At 37.8% G+C, this 27,560-nt stretch overlaps 1 protein-coding gene across 3 annotated transcripts in view; it reads left to right on the top strand.

The window, feature by feature from the left end:
* The window catches only part of runx3 (RUNX family transcription factor 3), a 57,051-nt gene that overhangs the window by 3,061 nt on the left and 26,430 nt on the right, over window positions 1–27,560 (top strand). For 2 of the 3 annotated variants that reach the window (XM_056250616.1, XM_056250615.1), the window contains one exon: window positions 26,547–26,791. In XM_056250616.1, the coding sequence (XP_056106591.1) occupies window positions 26,547–26,791 (245 nt within the window). Of the gene's footprint in view, window positions 1–20,487; window positions 20,575–26,546; window positions 26,792–27,560 lie in introns of all 3 variants that reach the window. The other variant, XM_056250617.1, reaches the window with a different exon arrangement.

Raw genomic sequence — 27,560 nt, 5'->3', positions numbered from 1 at the left:
TGAGGGAGACGCACGCTGGAAACAAAACAATCTTCGCAAACATGTCTAAGGATTTCGACACAGAGGAAGACTTGCATTTTTTGCCCAGCCATATTTATTTGAACCCGAATACACGGACGCACCAGACACACGTCAGCAGCGTCTTACGTCAGCAGCGTCACTGAACGCGGATCCACAACAGAACCAGAATACACACACACACACACACACACCAGACACACGTCAGCAGCGTGTTACGTCAGCAGCGTAACTGAACGCGGATCCACAACAGAACCGGAAGACAATACAATGCTGAATAAAGTCGTAGTTTTTGTTATTTTTGGACCAAAATGTATTTTTGATGCTTCAAAACATTCTAACTAACCCACTGATGTCACATGGACTACTTTGATGATATCTTTATTTCCTTTCTGGACAAGGACAGTTTACCGTACATACATTTTCAATGGAGGGACAGAAAGCTCTCGGACTAAATCTAAAATATCTTAAACTGTGTTCCGAAGATGAACGGAGGTCTTACGGGCTTGGGACGACATGAGGGTGAGTCATTAATGACATAATTTTCATTTTTGGGTGAACTAACCCTTTAATAAAATGTAAATTTTTGCATGTGGCAGACGCTTTTATCGATAGTGACTTACATTGCATTCAAGGTATACATTAGTTCATGCATTCCCTGGGAATCCATCATAATAATTATTCTAGCAAGTAATATTCATTAGAGTAGGCTGTTTACTGTTGCCAAGCAATGTATGTTGCGCATTAATGCAACTGCTTAAAGAGCATCTCATCCAATCAGAATTAAGAGTCAAAACTGTTTTAGAAAACAAGTTGTGTAACTTTAAGATCAAAGAGCCAATCACCCCTCGCCAAAATTACAAGTGATGCTTTTAGTCTGGTTAAGTGACGACACCCAGGCCTGCAGAGACAAAATATATACCGCCTGCCTGTGTTGTTTTTCTTCTTCTTTGCAGTCCATTTCACATAGATGACAAAGATCCACCAATATCCCACTCATCTGCTCACATGAAAGCGTATGGTTAAGTAATTGATCCTCACATGTATGGTTGAGTCAGTGTTTACATGCATCAGCAGAGCTCTGAGCTGGTTAACATTACTGTAGAGTCTGGGATGGATCTGTGTGTGTTGAATAAAGTAGCTCAGAATTGGACAGAGAGAACACTGATGTCATCCACTCTATGAAGTAAACAGTAGCTAAATGCTAGCAGGGGGTTTGTTTGCTATGTTCCTATAAACTCCCAGCATGCTGTTCCACTCTCATTGTAGTGTTCACTCACTTTCTACCTGTTCAGTACCTTCAGTCATTGAACTATCTTGATTGATCACTAATCAGAACATTTGGGGAAGATGTATCCCATTGGCTGTGGTGGTTGCGTCCCTGCAGGATGAGCAGAGAGTCTTAGTTTGTCTTAAATAAGTGCACACAGCCAAAAATAAGAAAGAAAAATAAACACAGACGGAAAACAGAAGTGTTAAAAAAGTGTGTTTGCTTTAGTAACAGTTGCCAAAATAAGAGTCTGGGATGAGAGACGTAGCTCTAAACTGTTTGCAGGATATTTTTACCCTGATGTTTTCTGAACCAATATAATATCATTTGCAACCCAAATTTATTTGTGTAATTAATTTAATTTCAATGAAAATATGTAGGGTGGGGCTTGAGTGTATTTCCAGAATTGATCCGAAGTGAGCGTTGCATATCAGAATGGAGTCAGGTGATTGAAAAGGAGAGTTTTTCAATGACGGATGTAGAGTGTCCCAATTCACGTACTTGTGCACTTTTCTATGTCGTTTTGTAGTATAAAAAAAGAATGTTGGAAACTGTATGCGCTCAACTGTTTCATCTTTAATTACGTAGCAGAGGGGGAGGGGCTATCAGATTTCGATGTTGAATGACAAAATAACCTTATAAGACTTACACTTAGGGTTGGGTATCGTTTGGGTTTTATCCGATTCCAGTACCTACTCGGTATTTTTTAAACGGTTCCGGTGCTTAAACGGTTCTTAAATCGGTACTTAAGAAAATGAAACCGCACACACTTTATCAAAAAATAATACCCTTTAATTTACAGGGCCAAACTGGACACAATATTAACTTAAATCTTTAAACAATATAAATACAAGTAACATATGGTAATAATAAAACCAATATAAAATAAAAATTCATATTTACATAATATCAAATGAAACAATATTGTATCAAACAATGTAATAATACTGGAGATTAATAGAGAAGATTACTAGCAGGCAGAGCTGCCAACTCTCACGCATTGACCGTGAGACTCACGCAAATGACCCTTTTCACACAGAAAAATCGCGGACAAAGAGGACACTGACAGACAAGACAGAGAAGGTTACTTATGATATGGAACAAATCCACAGCTGTCAGATTCTGTCAATATTTTTACGAGATTCACACAATAAATAACGTTCTGGCTCTTTGAAATGTGACAGATCGCTGTAGCGCGTCAGTTCAAACGGCACGTGATACAGCAGCCTACAAATACAAATCCACTGCTTCTTAGCTACGCAGCGTTGAGTGAACCTATGAAAGAGAACATCTCTGGTTACTGGTGTAACCTATGTTCTCTCAATAGGGAACGAGACGCTGCCAAGCTCCTCGCGCTGCCGACCAGCTTCCTTTTTCGGCAGAGAAATCTGAGGAGCAGATGGCCCGCGCGCGCCAACATAGTATGACGACGTTAGTGCGTCGATGCGGCGCCCGCGCCATCAGCCAATGAATTGGCTTGATTCTATGTGGGATTCAGACTATCGGCACACCCAGAGGGCGTTCTGACGCGTAATTTTACACGTGAAATGCAGCAAAACCTTGCGAGAAAGAGCGCGCATGCGAGACAGAAGAGACTGTGCTCCAAACTAGCACACGCATGGCGGAGAGAGAGAGAGAGCGAGAGACCTTGTGTGTGTGCGTGTGTGCCCAATGAAGTTAGGCACCGAAATCAGGCACCGAAATTTTCGTTCTTATTCGGTCTGGTTACTACCGTTTACGTCGGAACCGGTTCCCTATTGGCACCGAGTTTCGGTACCCAACCCTACTTACACTACACTACTTATAGTGAATAAGTGCATAGTTTGTCATTTGGTACACAACTTTTTTTTACTAGCAATAATGTGCATTGATGAGTCGATAACAATTTAGTGTAATAATGGGTATTGAGAAAGTGAGTAGGCTCAGTTTTGATTTGATGTAGACTTTCAACAGTTATAGATCTTTTTCCCTTTCTTTCTTGACTACAAGTTCTGAATTCTGCTTTTTCTGTTTTTAGAGTCAGAATTGCTCAGATATCAGAACACGGCTGTATATGCTTTTTTAGTTTTTTCGACCATACAAAAAGGAAACCAAAGTGAATCAGTTAAAGAGCCTAAACCATTAACCCCCGGTTTCATAGACAAGGCTTGGGCCTATTCCCAGACTAAAATGCATGTTTAAGCTTTTTAACTGAAAGCAACTTAAAAATTACATATCTTAAATTATGTCAGTGCCATTGTTTTGTCTCAAGATGCACATCAGTAATGTTTTTTTCCGAAGGCACATTTACAAAAGCTACTTAAATGTCCTAATTGAGCTAAGACATAATCCTGGCTTAATCTAAGCCCTGTCTGTGAAACCAGGCCGATGTTATCCAAATTATCTAAGTTTTTCAGATATCCTACAGATTGTGTACGTGTACATAAACAAAATCACAAGCCTGCATGCTTTTGGAGCCATTCACATTTTGTGTTTGAAATCATACTTCATTTTAGAGCATTTGCTGTGTACAATATGTTTTTATAAGCGTTTACAGTAAGTCTAATAAATATAACGATAAGGCGATCTGAATAAATGAAAACTATGTGTAGTATGCACATTTATACAGTACGTTTACCCTGAATATATACACTCACCGGCCACTTTATTAGGTACACCTGTCCAACTGCTCGTTAACACTTAATTTCTAAGCAGCCAATCACATGGCGGCAACTCAGTGCATTTAGGCATGTAGACATGGTCAAGACAATCTCCTGCAGTTCAAACCAAGCATCAGTATGGGGAAGAAAGTTGATTTGAGTGACTTTGAACGTGGCATGATTGTTGGTGCCAGAAGGGCTGGTCTGAGTATTTCAGAAACTGCTAATCTACTGGGATTTTCACGCACAACCATCTCTAGGGTTTACAGAGAATGGTCCGAAAAAGAAAAAACATCCAGTGAGCGGCAGTTCTGTGGGCGGAAATGCCTTGTTGATGCCAGAGGTCAGAGGAGAATGGCCAGACTGGTTCGAGCTGATAGAAGGGCAACAGTGACTGAAATAACCACTCGTTACAACCGAGGTATGCAGCAAAGCATTTGTGAAGCCACAACACGCACAACCTTGAGGCGGATGGGCTACAACAGCAGAAGACTCCACCGGGTACCACTCATCTCCACTACAAATAGGAAAAAGAGGCTACAATTTGCAAGAGCTCACCAAAATTGAACAGTTGAAGACTGGAAAAATGTTGCCTGGTCTGATGAGTCTCGATTTCTGTTGAGACATTCAGATGTTAGAGTCAGAATTTGGCGTAAACAGAATGAGAACATGGAACCATCATGCCTTGTTACCACTGTGCAGGCTGGTGGTGGTGGTGTAATGGTGTGGGGGATGTTTTCCTGGCACACTTTAGGCCCCTTAGTGCCAATTGGGCATCGTTTAAATGCCACGGCCTACCTGAGCATTGTTTCTGACCATGTCCATCCCTTTATGGCCACCATGTACCCATCCTCTGATGGCTACTTCCACCATGTCACAAAGCTCTAATCATTTCAAATTGGTTTCTTGAACATGACAATGAGTTCACTGTACTAAAATGGCCTCCACAGTCACCAGATCTCAACCCAATAGAGCATCTTTGGGATGTGGTGGAACGGGAGATTCGCATCATGGATGTGCAGCCGACAAATCTGCGGCAACTGTGTGATGCCATCATGTCAATATGGACCAAACTCCCTGAGGAATGCTTCCAGCACCTTGTTGAATCTATGCCACGAAGAATTGAGGCAGTTCTGAAGGCAAAAGGGGGTCCAACCCGTTACTAGCATGGGGTACCTAATAAAGTGGCCGGTGAGTGTATATACCGGTATACAGAGTTTATATATACTAAATCAACTTCAAAGTTTTTCCAACATTTACAGTATTTCATTAAATTCAGAAGTTTTTCTAAATTCCAAACTGAAGCTCAACTTCATTGGAAAAAGATAGACATGAGAGGTAGGCCTATGACACACACAGCAAAAAAAAAAAAAAAATTAATTATAATAATAATTGTTATTAAATAAGAAAAGATTTTTCGCAGTGCAAATGTGTACGTTGATGTACAATACAGGAAGAGTCTTGTAAAACGGTTCACATGCAAGCGAAAGAGTGAGTGTGAGAAAGAAAATTGAAGGAACAGGTCGAGAGGGTTGTGTGTGTGTGTGTGTGTGTGTGTGTGTGTGTGTGTGTGTGTGTGTGTGTGTGTGTGTGTGTGTGTGTGTGTGTGTGTGTGTGTGTGTGCGTGTGTGTGTTGCGTGTTAATCTGATGCAGACTCTGTTTGCTTCTGCTGCTCACCAGCAACCACAATGAGGTCACACCTGTTGCACTGAAACAGCAGTCTAAAACACACACACACTAAATATATAAATATATAAAAACGTATCTATACAATCCTGCATACTTGCATTTATAGACGCATACACAAACACAACCACATTCACTAGAGTACGGGTCTGCTCACAAAAATAATGCAATGCACAATCTTAAACATGCAATTTAAAAATTATACATTTACGTAGTTCTAGAAACACCACTAATGCATCTCAATGCATTTTTTTTCCTATATACCCTTATAAAGATTTTTCTTTATAAAGAAGCACAGCAGGTGAGCTGGACTCGCATGCAGTATCTGCACTGGACTCTTCAGCCTTTACTGAAAATTATTTTACTGTTCAGTCCCATTTACTTTCTTACCATCATGAACTGGGCTATGAATTATTAAGATGGTTGTATACGTTTGACTGTTTGCACAGTTACTGATGTTGATTTGTTGTCAGATTTAGTAACTTGTTTTCTTGTGGTGCCAAGATAAGCTTGTTCCTCTGTGTAAAAACATTTATTAAAAAAATCTGTTTTTGGTCAATTGACTTTTACCGTTCATATAACAATTTTTTGGTGTGTTGTTGTTGTTGTTTTTGTCTCATGATTGTTCATGAGATGGATATATTATTGAACAATATTAAATGTCAAAAATTATATTTATAAATGAAACAATTAGCATAGAACACATTGATACAACTTAAATCTTTTTGGAGTTACTTAATATGAACAGTTAATTGATTTATTGATGACAAGTATGGCAATTAACATTTAAAATTCAGTCAAAGGCATTTACTTCTAATTCACCCAAAAATAAAAATTCTGTCATTTAAATACCCTCATGTCGTCCCAAACCTGCAAGACTTTCTACTGTGGAACATAAAAATAATGTAAGAGAGTCAAACAGCATTGGAGCCCAAAGTTCTTCAAAATATCTTCTTTTGTGTTCCACAGAAGACAGAAATGCATTTAGGTTTGAAACAACATGAGGGTGAGTAAATATTGACAGAATTTCAATTTTTGGGTGCTGTTACCTTCAGGTTTCCACGAAGACCTCGTTTTGTACAGTGTGCAATAGGGCTCTGTAAAAAAAAAAAAAGATTTCTCTTACGAACCGATATCGGTTCTTAAATCCCAACAATCGATTAGTCTATCCTGTTTTCAGTTGATTAATGAGCGGGACATTGTAGCTCGCCTCCCATCCAATAAATAGCAGTAAGCTTTGTGCTTTGTTATTTTTGATATGAAACTAAAGGCCCGTACACACCGGGACGAATATCGCCGCGCGTTATTCGGCAGCGTTTTTTAACGCGTTTTTTGTGTTCACACCCAAGCGATTTTCGCTGGCGATGAGCCGAGTGAACATGCCAATTCATTCCCTGACATTAGACGGCGCTTAATGTAAAACAGAAATAGTCCTATGTTGTAGTCGCTGTCGCGTTTGTCATATAGTTCTTATGTTCCGACACCAACGAGACCAGCAGCTCTACATTCATCTTGCCTTGCATCTTCCTCGTCTTATTTCTTCCCGGCAGTGTAGACGCTACTTGGCGTATATCTTCTTCGCCGTTACGTATGTGTGCTCGGCAAGACCGTTTTGTGTTTGAGCGCCCCCAAGTTGTGTTTTACTGTAACTTCAGAAGCCCCAGACACGTGAGTAAAAGCGCCAATCTCATTGGTCGGATAGTTTTTGACGCGGCGGGTCAAACCCAAAAAACGAATCCGAAGCATTTTTTTTTAAAAATTGACGCTTTTACGCGTGGCGTTTTCCGTGTCGGTGTGCACACTCACATTGGCGCCCTTTGTTTAGTCACGAGGCGTTAAACGTCGGCGAATATCGCGCGCGAAATTCGTCCCGGTGTGAACAGGATTTTAAAGTCATCACAGTAGCGCCTCAGTTCAAGAGAAGCGGCAGCGCGGAGCGCACGTGAACGGATCATCTCCTCCGCTTTATTACTAGTTACAGCAACAAATAAACATGAATGAGCATCTGAAGGTATGTTAAAAGATACAGAACAACTTACCGAAATTCGTATCATGTTTAATGTAATCGCTAAATCAGGCTACATTAATCCGGATAGATTTTGAGAAAATGTACTGTCTGATATATATCCAAAATAATCGAATGAATCGAAATCAAATCGGATCGCAAGCTTGTGAATCGAAATCGAATCGAATCGTGAATATTGTGTCAATACCCAGCCCAAGTGTGCAAGGATGTGTACACAAGCATCCATCTGCATGCATGGATGAACACACGTGCACATAGTGGAGGCAACATTTGAATCCTGCCACAGTTTTCGGGGTTGAATTCGACATGACCTTACATAACACTAGCGGAACTCCAAAGCAAAGTAAAACTCCATCAGTTGGAGCTACAGAAAACAATTATTACATTATGCTCTGAAGTGTTCATGGCAGAACTTAAGGACACTGGTGAGTGCTTAGATTTACCAATGCAGCATGTAGGACATGCAAAACTTCAGATGACTGCACAGAGTTTATTAATTTCATAAACACATGGTTCTTGCTCCTATAAATTGATACTTCACTGCGCTGGAGCACATTCAAAGGCTTTCAACTCCTACCCATTACCCTCTCGGCCCCTGAAAATATCAGCATCCATGGCAAGAACTGAATTCTGTAACCAGATATTGAGGGTCTGGATATTGGACAGGGAAGAGCGTAATGAAAACTGCATGAGGGTCTCAGCGGAGGGTCTGGCTTCTGTGTCCAATTTAGCTCAGAACAATTCCTATTTATAAAGCACATGGCTCTGTTGTGGGACTGGAGTTGATTAGGGAAATGTCCCGAGTAAGGGGGAGTGTTTTGCAGATATTTTTATTCACTGGTCCTGAAGCTAGTGTTCAGAGCTTGTGTCAGGGCATCTAATGGCCGTGACGAAGGAGATATTTTCTCCTGTAGTCCCTCTATATTTTCTGAGGGATCATTGCACTAAAGGTTCTTTATGGTGGAAAAAGGTTCTTCAGATTATTGAAATGTTCTTCACACTAAGAAAAAAAAAGGTTTCTTTTATTAAAAACTGTTTACTGGAAGTTTCTTTGGTAACACTTTACAATACGGGTGCACTAATAAGCATTAATTCATGCTTAACTAATGCACAGATAATACTGAATTAATGTGTAACTAATGATTATCTAAGCTATTCATTAATGATTACCACATTAGGAACTAATTAAGAGTCTGTAAGGTTAATGTATTAGTTCATGAATTGTTATTAATTAAATATGTAATTGTGGATTAATTCCCTAATAACTCATTTTTTTATCTAATAGTGTTAATTAATATGTTAATTACCAGAATGAGCCAAAGCCTTGTATTTCAACTTCCAGATAATACAGGTACACTAATATGCATTAATACATGATTAATTACTTCATTGTTAGTGCAAATTCATGTGTAAATTACTACAATTACCAAATGACTAGTTAATAAAGATGTGCCTCAACAAGTAAAGTCATAACATAATGATACCTTTGCAAATCATTAGCAAATGATTAATTAAAGCAGACAACTGGTAGTTGAAGTGCATAGCTTTGACTAATTGTGGTAATTAACACATTAATTTACACTATTAGTTAATAAAATATGTTATTAAGGAATTAATACACAATGACACATTGAATTAATAGCAATTCATGTATTACTTAATCTATTAATCATATAGACTCTTTATTAGTTGCTGATGCAGTAATAATTAATTAATGGTTTAGTTCTTAATGAGTTATACATTAACTCATGATTATCTGTGCATTAGTTAAACATGAATTAATGCATATTAGTGCACCCGTATTGTAAAGTGTTACCGTTTCTTTGAGAAATCAAAACATTTTCTTATACAGTACGCCATTGCTGTACAAACTCCTTTTAGAAACCCTACATGAAGACAGCATCCTATCCGTATCATAAATGGTGCTACCCATGCAAAGTGTAGGAGAGACTTGACTTGGTGTGAGCAAGTTTCAAAAACATTGTAAATGGACAAAAATATAGGCCAACTTTTTGTATAAAATTGAGTTATAATTGAATGAATGAAGAACATTTATTATGGTCTCACAGTTTGTTGGAATGTTTTTCACTGAGCATGTGGCAATGCATTATTGGATTGTCTCCTCCACTAAGAATGCATTCAATGTAGTCCAAAAGAAAATATCTCACAAAGCAGCATAATTGCCTTTTGAAAGCCTTTCAACTTTGTAGTTATTCTATGCATACTTGAACATGCTTAAAGGGATAGTTCACCCAAAAATTGTAATTGCCATAATTTACTCACCCTCATGTCATATTAAACCTGTATGACTATCTTTCTTCTGAGGAACATAAAGGAGATTGTGTCCATAAAATGAAAAGAATAAAGTTTGGGATGTGCATGAGGGTGAGTTATTACGACAGAATGTTTCGGGGAACTATCTCTGTTCAACTATTCTTTTGCCGTGACTGTATAGATAATTCACTATAGTGCCATTGCAGCAACATTGTGATTGCATTCTTAACTTGATTTATAAATTACACTCTCACATATTTTGAAATGCAATTAAACAAAGAAAAATCACATTTGATCCATTACAATGTGTTAGAAGGTTTAAGATTTTGCGTTCACATAATAGTATGTTTCAGGCTTAAAATGCTGCCTATACACTAGAGGTTTTGGAACTAAGCCAGTGTGTTTTTTTTGTAAACCAGAGTACTAGACCTTGAAAAGGCCATTGAGTGTGGATCAAAAGTGTTTTTCATGTATGTAGTGGCAGCAGTGTATTGGGTTCACCCAGAGTTAGTCTGTGTTTTAAGCGCTTGGGTGTGTGATTGTGTGTGACAGCAGCGAGTGAAGCCGAATCCTGGGTGTATGCTAAACACATTACCACAACACACAGTGAGTTTGAGGAACAAGGTGTTCGGTGGTCCTTGCATAACGATCTGTCATGATATGAGGAGGTAGAGGGATGTCAATGTCATTTAAAATGTCTAGACGAGCTATTTTTGAGAGACCCTCACTGCAGTGGAACAAACGTCATGAAGTCAGGATATACACTTCCAGAATATCCACAGCACTGGAAAGCTCAGTGGAAATGCTCATAAAATAGTTTCTGTTTGATTCTCTGAGCATGTTAAAATAAATGCATCTAACATCTTTATAGCTCACATGTTCCAGTGAGTAATGGACCATTAGGACAGACTGCAGTCCCACAGAACAGTTTGTTTCATGCTTATGAAACTTTTCTATCCACCACTAGTAATATTTTTTATTGCAGTACTGCTCGTTGTTGCTCCTTATGATTCATTGTATATATTTGTGTTTTTTCATTCATTTTTAAGTTTTGGAGAGAATGTATGCAAAAGGAATAAATGAATGCACAGATAACTCTAAATTTTTACTTGCAGAAACGCACGTATTGCGGATTAAAAAAAAAAGTTTTGTTCAGTGTGTCCTTCAGAAATCCTTCTGATATGCTGATTTGCTGATCAAGAAGCATTTCTTACTATTATCAATGTTGAAAACAGTTCATATTTTTGTGAAAAAGAATGAAAATAAAGTTCAAAAGAACAGCATTTATTTGAAATATAAATCATTTGTAACATTAATATCTTTACTGTCACTTTTATGTGTCCTTGCTGAATAAAAGTATTAATTTCTTTAAAACAAATCTACTGACCCCAAACTTTCGGACCGTATGTATATGACGTGTATTATATGTAGTATATATAGCATTTGACGTGCTGATCAGTTGACCATCAGCATGAGAAATCAGCCTAGCAGATCTACATGTAAAAATATACAGTGATAAGGTCTGTGTTGGGAGTGATCTTGTTTGCCAGTGGTGTGACATACAATGCTGATGGTTATGTTATGTTTTAAAGTGTCAACATTTTGGAGTGACAGGAACTGAAAGGTTTACACCCTACTTTCAGAGATACCATCAACAATTGACCGCCTTTTTTCTCTCTCCATAAACCGTGATGGAGCATCTACACTTCCAGGCAAAAGTTTGGACAGACCTCATATGATTATTTCTCACATTTTAAAATAAAAGTAAAGGCATCTAAACTATGAAACATAACATAAAGTCTGGGAATGGATCAAAACATGACAGAAATGAAAACTCTTATATTTGAGCTTCTTCTTTGCTTTCTCGATGTTCCCTCAAACAACTTCAAGAGGTACATCCTATAGGAATATTTTTAAATGATTGAAGGAATTGCAGCCGGACACTTGTTGGCTTCACTATTCGGGTCCAATGACCCGATTCATAAGTATCCAATTCATAAGTAGAAAATACATTTAGATTTCTTTACCAATCAAATTTTAGGCATGTAAGCAGAAGCCTTTACATCAAAATGTTTTTAAAATCATGAAAAACTTCATTTCAGAAAAGCGTATCCAATGTTGTATGTTTGGGGAAGATTATATGTTTAATATAAGACAGGATAAGAGGTCGGGATAGTTGTTTAATGTACATTTTATGTTAATTAAATGTTATTTATTATGATTTCTTTGCAATTTATTTTGGTGCCGCATTTTGGCTTTAACAACGCTATCTCACGACCAATTCGTACGAATTCGTACCAGTGATTAAAAGGTGGCTAATTCGTACTAATTCATACGACCTCACTCGTACGAATTTGTACGATTTGTCTAAACCCACGTGATGGGTAGGTTTAGGGGCGGGGTCAGGGGTAGGTCATTCGTACGAATTCATACGAATTTGGTAACTCGTAAAATATGTACGAATTTGTACGAGCGAGGTCGTATGAATTAGTACGGATTAGCCACCTCGTAAAATTCGTACGAATTGCCGTGAGATCGGGCTGGCTTTAAATATACAAGAAAGACTCAACAATATCGAAATTCAAGATGTAAGAAAGAAGACCAATTGAAAGACTTTCAGGATAGGTAGCACAAATATAACTTCAAAATGGAGTCTGAATGAACTGCAGAGGTTTATTATTTAGTGTTAGAGGTTTAGAACAAGAATATTTGAGGAATATCAATAAAGTCCTGCTTTAATGTGTTTACAGATTGGACTATTATAGTAATTTTGACTGTAATATGAACAAATCTGAAAAATAAAATCTGAAGCTAAGTTGTGCAGAGCCACAGACCACAGGAATGTTATCAGACGGACCAAGGAAAAGCTGGTCAGTCTGACTTTGTGTGTCTTCAGCTTTTCCAGTGTCATTCTGAACTTGTTCTAGTTGAATACCGGTATGTAACTTACTGATGATGTGTTTTAGTCAGTCCTAGATCTTGCTGTTGTTTTTTTGTTTTGTAAACTAATTATGTATTTTCACCACACAGCTCGACACCTGCTCTTAAATGCTGATAAGCTTGTTTTCCATTAGTATCACTTTCAGACCTCACCCAACACCTGATTGAAAGTGTAGAAACAAACATTCGCCATTTCAAGCAAACACACACAGAACCTCCCAAACACACCCTATAAGTGTTATTGCTACGGCCCCACCAAGATGCAAAACCACTAAGAACATTAGTGCCGCATTTTTAGCTCCGGTTCACACTGTGTTTTCACAGCGTAACTTGAACATTTCCACATTAGGACTTTAACCCTCAGAGATCCACTGTCAGAAAATTGCAACGCTTCTTAAAAGCAATTCAGTCATGTCTACTTTCACTAATTATAGGTTAATATGACATAGAGTAAGAGTAAATAACTTCATGAAATATTATATAATGTTTACAACTTAAATCTCTCAGCATGCCACACTCTCTGAGGGTTTAAGAAACTTCAGTTTGGTCAAGAATAAATGGAATACATGGAAAATTAGAATTCGCAATGATTGAATTGCCTCGTTAAAAACGTGCCCTGGAGCGTCCGCGCACAATCGTTTTATTTGTCGTTAAAACATCAGACCGATGCGTCATCATTGTCTCAATTATCCGTCTGAAAGCGTGCAAGACTGATACGCGACGGAGACTCTTCAACCATGAGAACTCTCACACACAGACAAAAATCCTTAATCGTCTTCAAAACCTCTCCCTTCCTCTCTCCCTTATTTGCCAGAGTGCAATAAAACAAGTTAATTATGGCATTGAAAATATGAGGATAATGATAGGATATAAGATGATGGTCGCCCTGAGGTTATGAGTTCTTGATTCTCTCTGTTCCTTTTTGTTTTTTTGCTTGCTAAATCCAAGGCGCCCTTCCCAGAAAAAGCTGAAGTTGTTTACAAGCGGTTTATTGACTTGTGTTGGGTGATGGGAGATTTTCAGGTTGATGTTTGTGCTTAGAGTTCTTTAAGTGAATAGATATTTCAGATGATTATTTCAATGCATCTGTGGTTCACTCCAGTTAGGACGCCATATACACGATTATTTTTTTCTTTTCTTTTTTAGAAGAAGGAATGGTCCTTTTTTCCGCCATGAATCACAAAAGGAGATGTTATTCAGAATGTCCATGCTGCTCTTTTTCTTACAGTGAAAGTATATATCAAACAGGAAAATTGTTGGGTGGGACTTTATTTGATCTAAGTTATTGATTGGATTGTAAAAAGCAGGTGGTTTGAAGGAAGAGGTTGAAAATTAAGAGGGCTTGGTGACATCAACGGCAAAGGAAAATTGTTTGAAATTGGTGGAGCAAATTATTACATGTATAAAAAGATCAATTACAATCTTTTTGATTTGGAATAACATGCATGGATGAATCATCCATAATAAGACCAGTAACGTACATTGTGGAAATATATAGCCTCTGTGTTGATTTCATGTTGGACTTTGAAGTCGCAAGCTAAATAGACAAAAGCACAAACATCCAATTTTATGAAGTGTGCATTTTAGATGGGCAGCCCTTAAACTACAGTAATCTAGTATCTTTGAACAGTTCATAAACTATAGGGAACTTGAGGAGGTTGCCTTTTTATTCATCTGATGAGTTAGTCATTTTAATTCACGAGTGAACTTTAGATTTAATTTAATGTCTGGCATAATTTACTCTTCAATTGCGCATGTGCTTGACCTGAGGTAACACAACAAGTGTGTTTGTATGTTTATGGAGCTGCTGCAGTTCCTTTTTTGAGGAAAAGCCCCAGACAAACAGACAGGGATTCCCCTTTCTCTCTCTCTCTCTCTCTCTCTCTCTCTCTCTCTCTCTCTCTCTTTCACAGACACAAACACACGCTTTCTCTCTTCCCATTCATCTGTCCTTCCGTGTCTGGACTTTGGTCAGGCTGTCTGAATCGCTCTCACGGCATTCCCACAGAAGTTGCAAAATCTCTCACACTTTCTTTCATTCTTGCAGACAGATGACAGACATCATGCTGCTGACTCGTTATGTCACAGTGATGACTTTGTGATTTCGTTACATCTAGAAAACTTCATGACAAATTTTTACACTGTCACTTCCTGTTGGACATTCCATGTTTCATTTGTCTGTCGTCTCTTTAAGTGCAAAAGCCAAATGTAGGAAGTGAATTTAGAGTCAACGTTTTACAGGAACAGTCCCCCTAATGCAGGTTTTAACTGCTTTTTTCCACATGAACTGAGCAACTGAAAATTTACCAGCAAGAAATATTTCTTAATGGATATTCAAATTGTATTATTTTTAATTTTGCTATGTTTATTAATTATTTTATAAAATAATAAAATTATATATATTAATAACAATACATATTTTATATATAAAAAATATAAAAACAAAAGTATTTATCATATAATATTACTTATTTTTATATATATAATTATATAATATAGCCTATATTCAAATTGAATTATTTTTAATTTTGCAATGTTTATATATATATATATATATATATATATATAAAATAAACATTACAAAATAAAAAAATACTAAATTAAACAATGGAATATTCCATATTTGTCTCAACAGAGTTCACAACAGATGTTTTCTTTAGTATACGGTTACTTTAATTTGCACTTTACCGAATTTATTATATTGAATTTCACAGGCCAACTGGCAAGTAATTTTTTATTTATTATATCATTTACGGGTTGGTACTTCAGAAGAGCAGCACATGTAATGTTTTAAATCTTCAATTATTTTTCCATTTACTTCTTAGGAAAAATATGTTTGCAAGCAAAAATTAGCTCAGCAGTGTAAACACTTTTACCGGCCACTGATAGGAAGTCAAACTTGGCAAGCCCATTATGAGTGATTAAACATGCAGCAAGTCTGTTAACAAGCTCATTTTAAAACTCAATGGTAAAGACTTTACATGCTCTCAAATTGATTAGCTCGATTAACATTAACAGAACAACACCTTCTGTGTCGAGTTTACAAACACACCAGAAGAGGGCTTGTTGAGATCAGTCATAAAGGAAAGTTGTTTAGAGGCAGAATAGGTCAAAATTTTGTTCGAGGCCATATTTGAAATTCAGAGACTTTCAAAGTTTGCAGCATATTACAAACGTGGAAATCATTAAAATGATTACGTTTTTATGCACTTAGCAAATGCTTTTTTCCCCAAGCGACTTACATTGCATTTGAAGGTCTACTTTTTAGCAATGAATTCATTCCCTGTGAATCGAACCATGATCTTGGCGTGTTATGTTGTGCATCTGCACCTTGTGCATTGCAGTCAGAAAATCTGCATCAACATAATAATGCGTGTTCGCAGCGTGCGTTCATGCTCTGACAAGCGTGCTGTTTTGATGAATTCCTCTGTTTTATGTCGACCTACTTTTTAAATTCCATCATTCCTTTCATATACAGCATACCTCCTCCCTCTCAGGCGCTTGCGAGATGGAGCGCTTCGTCTGAACGAAGAAAAAAAAGATAAACATGTGGCTTTTGTTGCAGGCATAAATGAACGACAGCATTCCGCATGAAACCACATGAAAGGCCTCCCATATCTCACACCATTTCTCCTCTTTCTTTTCTTCAACTTTATCATGCTTTCAATTTTATTTTTTGCTCAGCATTTGTTTTCCTCTCATGGTTTGAACTGGCTATTTCATATCTATCAATCCATCAATCTATCTATCTATCCATCTATCTTTTTCGCCCTTCTCTCTGCCTCTCTCTCTGTGTGTGTGTTCCGGCTGAGAGAGGCCCCACCGCACGCAAAAACAAAGGGGCATTGTATTCTGGGTAAAATGTGGTAAGCAGACGCTGGTGGACGGCCCTAGCGGTTGCTGGCAGGCAGACACACTTCCTAACGCTGCCGGCACATGAGCTCTTGTTTTGGGAAAGCCCTGAGTTATGGCGGCTGTGGCGAGGGGCATTTATGAAAGCGGGACATGGCTTATTTTTGGAGCCAGTGGGGTGGAGTGTGAATTTAGGCCCCACCGCAAGGTCACTCCATCTCTTTCTTTCTCTCTCCCTCATTAAGACACTCGTACATCCATCTATTGTCAGGGTGGGACCACCGTGTGCCCACTGAAACTCATCTCTCACTTACTCCATCAAAATGGTTCCATCAAGTCTGAAAATACATCTCAGTGCTGTGGCTCAGGGGTCTTTTCCAGGGGCTTTGAAGTTTTCCTAGAGGGTCAGATTTCCCAGCGGTGGTGGAGGATTACTGCGGTTCTGCTGTAAAAATAGAGCTGAATAATAGAAATGTATGCCAAATGAATTATTATATAGATAGATTATAAAGATGTATTATATAGAAATAAAAATTAAAAAATATAATATAATTAATAAGATATAATAATAAAATAATATATATAAAATAAATATAAATAATAAAATAGAAATATAAATAATTAAATAAAAGTATAAAAAGAATATAAAGAAATAAATTATAGAATAAATAATAGATATAAATAATATATAAAGTTATAATAGATTAAAGAAAAAAAAATAGAATAATATAAAAGATATATAGTATAAATAAATATAAAATATAAATAATTATAAAATATAATATAAGATAATAATATATAAAATAAAATATATAAAAAAAATAATTATAAATATAATAAATAATTATATATATATAATAAAAAATAATATTTATATATAATAAATAAAAATAAAATAATATACCTTTAAAGGATACTTCTTAAATTTTAAACTTTGTAATAGTGCCTAATAACTCAAGGCTTACACCTAAGAAAATTAAAAGGAATGCTTCTTATTTAATGCCTGCTACAGATTTCGGCAATCCTATAAGATCATTACAAATCACACTGTAGTGTACGACATGGGTCGACATGGATCAATAGACTGTACGATGATGACACCTATTGATTCGTAGGCTACGACTCAAGTTAGTATTCGATTATGATGATTAAAACGTCATCAGCATGCGCTCTAAACAATAAGAGCAAGGTGAATCGCACTTTGGCAATTGTGGTTATTATGCGCGCTGAAAAAAAGAAAAAGGTGGAAGCGAAAGAGGAGATTATGGACGTGGTCATGGCTAGGGAAAAGAGGCCAACTTGGCATGCCAATCTTGCAAATGAAGCTTGAGGTAAGTAGCAGTTTTAAGTTTTAGTGTCATGTCGCGTTGATCAATACGCCATTCATGTTGCATTTTTATTGGTAGTCAGTAGACGTAGGTCGTAGCAGCAAACACACTGTGAGATGATCATTGTTAAAGGGATACTTGAGGATTTAGCATTAAGCTTTGTATTAGTAGAAAACCTGTAGTATTTTCGAATTACCATGCTTTCCACCCTCATATCCCCCTGAGACGAGAGATTTATGTATTTTTTGTCAGGAGAAAATCCTCCGATGACGCAAAAATCGTCATTTTGCGTCATCGGAGGATTTTTTGGCCAGAGGCTAAAGACAGCCAGTATAGGGGCTGTCCCGCATGCTCTCAACCCGCCCATAGAGGGTGGGCTCTCACTCACAGAATGTACACATAGTGTCGGCCATCTTTTTTTGGAAGCTAAGCTAGCAGGCTCTTGTTCTGTGGAGAAAGCTGAGTAGTAGGGGTTACCATCGACTTTTTCCCGGACATGTCCGGCCGTCGATGTCCGGGATTCAGCTTTTGCTTTCTGCAGTCGCCATTCATTGTTTACATGCACATCTTTTGTTTCAATCTAACTGAATTCATTCCGATTGGTGAATCTGAATGTAGTGTTTACATGAACGCTAAACAAGGGATCGGTTGATGTGTGTTTTAACATTGCTAAGAAAATTCCCGCTCCTCCGTGAGAGATACCATACCGGTGCGTCTCACAGGTGTCGCTCATCAGTAATCACGCCACCGGCCTCGCGCCGTTCTCCCGCGGCCCTCACTCGTCCTGCTCGCCACAGTAAACATAATGAATGCAGACTGTAGAACCCAAAAGCCGAATCCCGGACATTTTGGGCGATCTCGAAACACATTTTCGGGCAGACGGAGACTCACTAGTAGCCTAGACTTGTTGTTTAACTACTGCGCTCTGTTACCGGTAGGCGTGGCCTCCTAGGGCAGCGAAGCAAGTGCATTCTGGGAGTTGTTGTCTTTCATCCACATAAGCCAAAAATACATTTTCTGGCTTTTCTCAGTCTTGAAAGCTCCAAATTCAAAAATTATTTCACATTTCTTCAACATAAATGACCCATTTTAAACACACATTCATCTTTCCAGAGGTGAAGTATCCCTTTAAATTTCTGACACTGTCAGAAAATTATCACAGGCTATCTTTGGTCGCAAGACTGTGACAACGACCGTCTTTGAACCTTCATCACTGTATGACGAGGGACCACCGTTTAGGAGCCACGACCACAGAAATCACCATGATTGATCATCTTTAGTCTGGGACAGCCCAAAATGGGCATTAGAATCAACCATAAGAAGTGGTCATTGAAGAAACCCTCAACACCCAAATTCCCACGCATAAGGTTGTGTGTGTGAGATAATTGTGATCACTCTGTATGAATGACATCATAAACGTACGACAGAGTCATGGTTATTCTCATGTGTTGTGAACCACTGGTCAACCACAGTCACAGACGCAAAAAGTGCTTGGTCAACGGTATAATTAATGAAACGCTGTACATTGTGTGACCACATATGAGAGAACATTTTGAAAGAGCAGACTTGAAGAGTCTGAGAAAAGTGACTTTTTGGCTTGAGAAACACAAATGTTTAAAACGAGATACATTTTGGTGGGAAAAAATCAGCCTGCTGTTCGTTACTACAGTGAAATGTGCTGTAGTCGTTTTATGCAGTAGTATCAAGACTGTTTAGAACCTTAAGACTGGTGTGGTTTTTTAAAAGGATTTTAACCCATAACCCATAATTTGCACCAAAAAAAGGCATAATTTAGTTTTATATGCACATTGTACACCCTTTCTCTGGCTCATAGAATTAAATGTATTATTTTCCTGCTGTGCCTTTTAGACTCTTATAGTATGTAAACTTCCTCTGCACATTTTAAATGAGATAAAGCATGTGCTGAACTTCTGCAGAATCTTTTTGCTGGGGTTTTCTTTTAGAATTTTTGTAGATTTTAACTGCCAAACACTTTTCTGAAACACGTAATTACTGTAGATCACAGATTCAGTATCACAGCATCAAACACATAGTGAGAGACAGTCATCTCACGAATGTGTGTGTGTGTGTGTGTGTGTGTGTGTGTGTGTGTGTGTGTGTGTGTGTGTGTGTGCGTGCGTGCGTGCGTGCGTGCGTGCGTGCGTGCGTGCGTGCGTGCGTGCGTGCGTGCGTGCGTGTGTGTGTGTGTGTGTGTGCATGTGAGTGCAAATGGGCTTGCAGGTGTTTGCGTCTTGACAGATCATGAGCAAATATAAGTGATTTAACCTGATGAATCAGAATACTATAAAACTCAAAACTGAATTGCTGTTGATGTTTATGAGGACTTGTTATGCACATTTAAACAAGCAGAAAGAGCCGGGGAGGCCGTGCATACACTAGCATATGTGATTTTTGCAAATCAGAACTTACTTTGATGTTTCCTGTGTCTCCAGCCAGTGATGTTTCAGAAGCCTCGCTTCAGCTGATGCACAGGCCGTAGCCTCCTCTAGGGGCCAGGAGGGCGACTATACCACCATGAAGTTAGTCCAAATCCAACTGAAAGAGGAAATGACATTCCATAAAACAGCATTTGATTTATTTCTCAAGGGAGACATTTTTCTCAGACAGTTCTTGCTGCGGAGTCTCAATATTCCTAACAGCGTAATAAATCTTAGTAGTTTTCAACTGCAAACATTAACTCGGATCTCTCTTTGTAAAACACTTCCTGCATGCTCCATGAAAAACAGACTGTTTTGATGACACGTTCCATTATGCATTTTCAGTGTTATGTCACATGACACTTCTCTGAGCATTCTTAGTTCGGAAACATTTCTTGTAAAATAGATACTTCTAGTGCATTCACCTGTGCAAAAAAAAAAAAAGAAGCACAAATTAGTATTTGTATCTTATCACTTTAATAATTAATGAGACACTGAGAACGGAAGGATGGTGTCATGGACAGACACTGTCATCTGAACCCATCAGATATTTCATTGAGTAAGGAGTTTTTTTGGAGACTTTTAAAGTTTATTCATCCTAGACAGTTCCTGAGAGGAAATGTGGCTTTAATTCTGTGCTCTGTGACGGAGTGAGCGCTTCTGGACAGAAATACAAAATAATTGTTTGTTTTACATTCGCTGAAAAGATCCATATACGCTTTGAATGCCGTCATCTGTAATATTTATGTGCAATAACAATTCAGATTCATCCATCAGCAAAATATGCTTTGATCTGACATGCTTTACTTAAAATATAAAACAAATCATGGCTTAGAGTGAATCATTCACCACAAGCTTCACTGTATTTGACAAAAGACGGTAAACTAAGCTTCAGCACCGAGAGCGTTTACATATCCTATTAATATGAGTGTGCATTTATGTTTTTTCCTCATTTGAATGTACATTTATTTACAATGTATTGGCTGCATGCAATGAAAATGAAAAGATGACATCACAAAGATGCATTGCACTCTAGATAGGACACTGTGATGATGTCATAGGGACACCTGATATGAGGTGGGGCTGAAATTCAAGCATGTAAATGGGAGATTTAGAGTTGACTGCAGGTCATCCGTGCTGCTTTCTCAGGCAGACAAACCCACAGTTGAAACACAAGGAGACACTGTACGGAAGGAATGCTCTCTGCGGCTTCCAGACTTGCTCCCTCTGTAATTTGTAAATGTACAGAAATGTGCTGCCGCCCACAAAGGGGGTAGATAGCAAATACACAGACTTATGTCAGCATTTTATGCCCCGTTTTGATTTTATCTGTGGGTATGGAGGCCTCTGTGTGTGTGTGTGTGTGTGTGTGTGTGTTCGAGGGGTGATGACTAATAAAGTAATGTTTTACCAGAGCATTTTGGGCAAATATCTGTGGTTTCTTCTGATTCAGTATTCTTCAGACTGTCGTGCTGCTTTTGCAAGAAATCTAAGTGGGTTCATTTGTGTGTGTGTGTGTGTGTGCGTGCATGCTTTCATCATTAACTTTTGAGACATACAAAGTTATTTTTGACTTGCTATTGGATAAAGAGGTTGGCATGTGAACGTCTTTGTTACAGGGTTCAATGGGGTGAAAAGCCTAAGGAAAATGTCTTTTGTTTTGAGGTCTCAGAGTATATGACCATTGATATACAAGATACTTTATATACATATTGATTGAGCAACATAATTTGTGTCAAAATTATTTGTTTCGATGTAAGTTTTGATGATGGCAGAAGGGAGCGGAAGGCCTCTGGTGTATATTGAGTAGATATGGTCAAACGTGATTTGCAACAAATGCATGATATTTTTGGAATAACATTTAAGTAAATGCTCCAAAATAATCACATCAGCAATGTTTAAACAATGTTACATTTATTTAACCACTTTTGGCCCTCAAGTATTTTATATGAGTATTGTTTTTATTTTAGTAGGGTGTATGTCTTGGAGCTGCAGTGTTAGTATAAGCGTATATTACAAATTAATGTCCTATGATTGGAGCAGACAGTGTGTGTGAGCCATATTTGCACATCCTTTGCAATAAATCTATTCCCTCCCAATTATGGAAAGCAGTTTGTTGATGTTCAGGCATACTGTATTGATCCTGTGCCAAAAACGGCGGGTTTTTTTTGTCTTTTGCAGAACAATTACTTTAATATATTTTAGAAAATTTACTATTTAGAATAATTTCCTTGTTTATTACATCATAATTATCTAAAATAAAGTATATGGGATTTTACTTTAATCATCAGATCATTTAATCTTTCATACCATTTACTTTTTAAAATGAATAGTTTATTTTATAATAGTCTGCATTTTTTCAAGTCTGAAAGCGAGGGGAAATCTCTTAAAAAAGACAACCTTACGACATTACATGCAGTGTCACGAATCAGGATGTTTAAGCAATGCATAGTGACAAACAGGTTTAGGAAAGAGCTGTGTTGGATTTAGATGTTGTTTAGTGTTTTTGGGAGAAAATCAAATCAAAAGGATCTTTTACTCCTGGAGGCATTTAACCCCATTGTACCCTTGTAAAGAATGATGTGGGTGCTCTCTGAGTCTCTGAGTTTGAACTTGAGGCTGTTTTTGAGGGCTCGTGCCTCTTTGTATGAACTCACATCATTCCTCAGCGCTTGATTACTCGATGTGTATTTGACGCGGGCTGTAAGCTGCACGCGCCTCACTCAGATCGCATATCAGAGGGGCGCGCGTCATTAGGGAGGACACGTTGCTGCGCGACTGTAACCGTAGAAACTGCGCGCGGAGTCTGAATATGACAGGCGCGCGGAGTCAGTCTGAGCGCGTGCGGTCACATATTAATAATAAACAGATGCTGAAAAATCACCGATATATGCATCCACAACCACCCCTGGCCAGCTTGTGTTTGGGGGGTTTCTTGGCACTATCGTGTTCAGAATAACAATTTATGTTGCAGTGTCCTTGTGAAAGTATTAGTCTTTTTTTATAGCTAAGTATATAGGTTTTAACAGTTTTTTTTATTTATTATAGATGACTGACGTTTAAAAAACTGGCGCCAAAGCATAGCTCATTTACGCGGCGCGAGACTAATCATATAGTCAGATTGCGCTCCAAAAAAATATTTATACATGTAATCATTTAGCAGACGTTTAAAATTTGTCTACGAATATATTTCTATACTATAGCATATTAGGCTACTACATATTATTGTAGGCTATATAGGCATTGCTATAATATTACTATTACTAATTAATTATTGAGAAGAACAAGCGCGCAACAATATAATGCCGCAATTCCCTTCATGTAGGCCTATTTGAAATGCATTATTGTTCATTAAAAATTATTATTTTTCTAGTAATTTAACAGAAACACTGTGATGCAAAGTGTGACTCAGGCATTGCTGTGATTAATCAAAGTATTCTGCTTTATTTAAAGTGTTTAGTCTGTGTGCAACACGTCAACGTGCACAATATTACTCAGTGCAGTGCAATGAGCGGGTGGAAATGTGAAGGCGTTGAAAAGAGGAAGATACATGTAAATCCTCCGAGCAGATGTTGATGAAACATGCTAATGATCTTGAGCTGTAGGATAATGTGCATATTTTGCTCACTTAGACCATTAGTGTGGGTGAGACTTTGACTCTTCTGTTCTATACTATTCACATTTCCTTACGTCGAGATCAAGATAAACATCAGTGGTATAACAGCATTAATGATATGATAACAGAAAAAATAACAGTCAGATAATAATAATAATAAAGTTATTATTATTATTATAGTTACACAGCTGTTATTTTTTTATTGCATTTAATTCTAATTATTAAGCACACACACACACACACACACACACACACACACACACACACACACACACGTGTATTTGTTTTTGTTTGTTTGTTGTCGTTGTGTTTTAAGTGAGTGGATGTTCTCTCATAACCAAACGCTGGTTTCAAACTGAGCTCATCTTTAGCATGTAAACCCGCAAAATTCTGGCTCGAATCCTGCCAGCACGAGTCAAACCTCAAGCCCACTGCACATAACAGCTCGACGCTGAAACACTCTCGGTGTCCGGCGCAGAACGAGCAAATAAATAATCAGAATAATATTAATGACCATTACGAATTACTGTTAAAATTCTAAATGACTACTAAAGACATTTCTGTTGGCTTTATGTGTAGTCAATAAATCATTTTTAAATTGTGATAAAGAAAAATGTGTGTAGCTATATATATATATATATATATATATATATATATATATATATATATATATATATATATATATATATATTAAACATTTAATAATAATTATTCAATTTGTGTTGCGAATCATTGACAACCAAATTAAAAAAGAAATATATAGCCTATATATTGTAGCCTATTAGCTGTCGGGTCATTTGTGGAGTGAGAGATCTGTTTTCCCGCACTCTCACCTGAAACAATGCGTGCATGACCTGTTAATCAGCCAGTGAATTAATTTGTATTGTCGCGATTTTAGCGTCAGTTTTAGAGAAAATTGTCTGTATCATCACGAATAACATCGAAAGACACGGAAAAACTGCTTAACTCTATAAAAAAAAAAGATGCATTAGCAATATCAGCTGACCAACAGTAACTGCGACAATCGCTTTATTTCTGTCAGTCTATTTTCTGTCTTTCTCTCTCTGTCTTTTTCCCTCCCGTTCAGTTTAATGTTGCTTTATATCACTTTTTAAGGGAGCCACTGAAGGTTTTTAAACGACAAATGCGCCTACTAGTGGTGACAGCGTGAGCGCAGGGTGTGTCAACCACACAAGAACTCATTAGATTATAATTAAATACCATATGAGACTTATAAAATACATTATCATAATTATTGTTGTTCTGTTATAATGTGGCTAACCCATTAATTCGATTAATTTAGCACAAGATACATGGAAGATATAGAAATTTCTCAACATTATTAGTTTTTATGGGAAAATATATTTGTTTGAATGTTATCAAAAAATGTAACGTTGGTACTGAATGTGTTTAATTATTGTTAATGCTGCTGTTTTAGCCTCTTATATTTTTTTTTTTATATTTGTTGAAGCAAAAATTAAGGTTAATTACCTATTTTTATTCTTGGATTGTTTTTTCTTTACAAAAACAATAAAGATAAACTGGCACACAGACATAGCTTCAATAACAGGCTAAATAACTTCAACAGAAAATATTAAAATTTTTGTCTGTGGTTTTTAAAGGTTACACCTGGCAGACTATCCATTATGTGCCTTAACATGTGAGGGGAGGGTTCAAATATTTATTGATTGTTCATTAAGTACATTGCTAATACGAATAGAGGAGCTTTCAGTTTTGCTTCGGCATGTTTGATGAGTGCATCAAACCCAGCCTTGGTCGCTGATTGGTCGGTTAGACCCAGCCCTGATCGCTGATTGGTGGAGCGCTCAGCGCACTCCAGGCTATAATGAGATGAGTAAATAACTCTTGTCTGCATAGCGCAGAGCGCCGCGTTTTGCATACAGGCACGTCTGACTACCAGAAACGTTTTTCTCGATTTTACTCACTTTTTACGCTTGAACATTCATTTGGAAACAGAACATTTGACAACTAAAGAGGACTTTATTGCAGAAACTCTTCTGAAACTGGGATTAATTTGTTTGGACTTTATTTTCGGAGACTCTGGACTGATAGGACGGAAAGTGTCGCTCTGAAAGTAAAACTGACATCCAGGAGCGGCACAGACCTGCCGTACACACACTCTGGAATAAATGCTATTTAATACGTGCATGCTTTGAGAGGCATAGTTAATATCTCTTCTATCGTGCAGCACGAGAGTGTGTGCGCGCGTATGTGTGTATGTGTGCTTGCGGTTTTTGGTTTTTGCTGAAGTCAGTGGGAAACTCGAGCGCACTTTAACGCTTCTGCATCCTTTGTGCGGCACTGAAACGCAAAGTAAAAGGTCACGGAGGAGTTTTCCCGGTCCACTGCCACGGACTTTCTGTACTTACTTCACTTTGGGTGCCTGAGCTCTTCGCGGGGTCTCACTTGTAATCTGTTGTGATGCATATTCCCGTAGACCCGACCACGAGCAGACGGTTCACGCCGCCCTCCGCCTCGTTCCCGTGCCCTAAAGTGACCGATAACCCGGGTATGAACGCACCGGGTCCGCTGCGGTCCGGGCGGCCCGTGGAGACCCGCTCCGTGGTGGACGTGCTGGCCGATCACGCCGGAGAGCTGGTGCGCACGGACAGCCCAAACTTTCTCTGCTCGGTCCTGCCGTCACACTGGAGGTGCAACAAAACTCTGCCTGTGGCTTTTAAGGTAAATTCTTTTCTGTAATATAACTTATTTCACGGGCTAGATTAAAAAGTCAGTCAACAAGCGCCAAATAGCTCCTGCTCGCGCTCTCCTGAAGAGATAACCATAGCAACAGCAGACTGCGCGAGCGTTTTCCGTTAGAATCATAGGATAGGAACATCAACAAATCAAGTACTATTTTTTATAATAAATTTTTACATCTATATATATCATTATCTGGTAGCAAAATGCGTTTTTTAAATATCTGTAAGATAGTTGACGTGTGGTTAACTATAGGGGCGCCAAAATACATTTTGCGGGAGCCAAGTTTACCAGTTAGGCTACTGATTAAAAAAAAAATCCTTTAAAAAGTCAATTTACCTGAACGTCACTGAATAATTCAAACACTGCTTGCCGATTTTATCTATTTATTTGACCTATTTCAAATTTTTTCATTTATTTATTTTGACAGCGTGGTGACATATTCTGCTTGTCTGATAATATGAACAGAATTTGAACAAATCACGAGACAATTCGGCACATGTTTCTCTTTTCTCTGCATGGAATTTTTATTATTTTTATTTAATTGGAAATAATGCAATATTTTTTATAATTATCGCAACAACGACATTTAGGTTATAATGTTTTATTTGCGAAGATAATCTATTATTATTCGGCTGTATGCAATTGATATTGATATTCTATTAATTTCATTTGCCAAACACAACCGTGAAATTGTCAAAAGTAATTTAAATAAAATAGCTTCTTACAGATTTATATCTGAAGGAAGCGA

Source organism: Rhinichthys klamathensis, unplaced genomic scaffold, assembly GCF_029890125.1.
Source record: "Rhinichthys klamathensis goyatoka isolate OS25496 unplaced genomic scaffold, OSU_Roscu_1.1 h1tg000072l_1, whole genome shotgun sequence".
Classification (NCBI taxonomy): domain Eukaryota; kingdom Metazoa; phylum Chordata; class Actinopteri; order Cypriniformes; family Leuciscidae; genus Rhinichthys; species Rhinichthys klamathensis.
The sequence above is the reverse complement of the archived record's forward strand: the minus strand, read 5'-3'. Positions and strand labels throughout refer to the sequence as shown.